At 35.6% G+C, this 1,543-nt stretch overlaps 1 protein-coding gene across 1 annotated transcript; it reads right to left on the reverse strand.

Moving 5' to 3' along the window:
* Nucleotides 1-444: 444 nt before the first annotated feature.
* Nucleotides 445-1,543, reverse strand: LOC146691335 (olfactory receptor 10T2-like). Its single transcript, XM_085435409.1, has one exon. It carries the CDS (start codon nt 1,414-1,416, stop codon nt 445-447), a length of 972 nt encoding a protein of 323 aa, XP_085291535.1. The 5' UTR covers nt 1,417-1,543.

Raw genomic sequence — 1,543 nt, forward strand, 5'->3', positions numbered from 1 at the left:
ACAATTCTGATGGCTAAAGATCCAAACGGGACACAAAAAAAAAAAAAAAAGACAGCATAATATCAAAATAGATTGACACTCTGATAGTGCTGCCACATCTAAAACAGTTTGTCTTTTAATCCTTTTCACATGTGCAGTCTCCACGGTGCCTGTTATTTCCTTGAACAGTAATGAGAAGAAAGAGTGAAATTTACAGCCTTCCTACATATCAGTGGGGTTTTTTTTTGGTAATTAGGCAGGTGACCATCAAAAATACATTTAGTGCAAAGACATCTACAAAATGTAAATCATCTGGGAAATGCAGATAAATAATAAAACGTCATATCCGCTCACATCAATAGACATGTTTTCAGACAACTCCAAATAAAACACAAATTTCAGTAAAAATTAAACATTTTTTTGGACTTATTTTAAAAAATGGATGTCAAACAATGGGTGTGACACTTAGCTGTGTGTGAAACTATTTTCTGATCGAATAAAACAAAAAATAGTTCCTTTTAAAATAACAACACTATAAAAAATTTTTCTAATTTTGGTCAGTTTGAAACCGTAAATTAGAGGATTCATAATAGGAGGAATGACAAGATACTCTATTGCTACAAAGTTTTGAAGGGTCCGAGGCAACTCTTTCGAACCCAGTCGCATACTTATAACATCAGTAAGTATTGCCACAACAAAAGTAAATAATGAGACGAGATGTGGGACACATGTTTGCATGAACTTTGCTCTGTTTTCTATAGACTTTACACATGTTTGAATGATATACATATAGGACCAAACTATAAAAACACCATGAAGCAAATAAATAATTATTGTAATATTTGCAAATATGCCATTAACTATAGTTTGTGCTGGAAAACAAGCGAGTTGAACAATAATCCAGTTCACACAGAAGAGTGTGGAAAGATACGGGCTGCATAACTTCAGTCTGGATGTTAGAAAAGCATTCACAGTCATAATGCAGAAATTTGTGAACCACAAAAAACTTTCAAACCTAATGACTCTTTGCTTTGACATGATAGAGTGGTACTTCAGTGGCTGACATATGGCCACATATCTGTCATATGCCATGAGTGCAAGAATCGACAGTTCGCCGCAGACAAAAGAATTAATCACCTGAGACTGAATAAGGCAACCGTAATATGAGATGAGATGAACATCAGAGAGGAGATCCCAGAGAAATTTGGGAAAGAAACCTGCTGTTCCATAAAGTGCATTGATGCAAAAGACACAGAGCAGAATATACATTGATTCATGGAGGTTGCTGTCCAAGATGATGATCACAATGAGAGAAACATTGACGAGGCAAATGATGCAGTAACACAACAAACTGAGGAAAAAGAGAACAAACCTGTGACTGACTGTTTCATTGAAACCTGAAAGAAAAAACATTGTTATTACAGAAACATTATTCATTGTGATTGAGAGACCTAAGTGAAGCCTAGTCTCTCACTGTATCTGTTCTCCTCTCTCCTCTATCAGGTACAGATAACAGCAACACGTGAGCTGGGATTTCAAACCAGCCAATCATTGATCTGGAATG

Source organism: Copadichromis virginalis, linkage group LG16 (genome assembly GCF_057382275.1).
Source record: "Copadichromis virginalis isolate Kocher_CV1m ecotype Utaka linkage group LG16, C_Virginalis_male_GT1.1, whole genome shotgun sequence".
Taxonomy (NCBI): Eukaryota; Metazoa; Chordata; class Actinopteri; order Cichliformes; family Cichlidae; genus Copadichromis; species Copadichromis virginalis.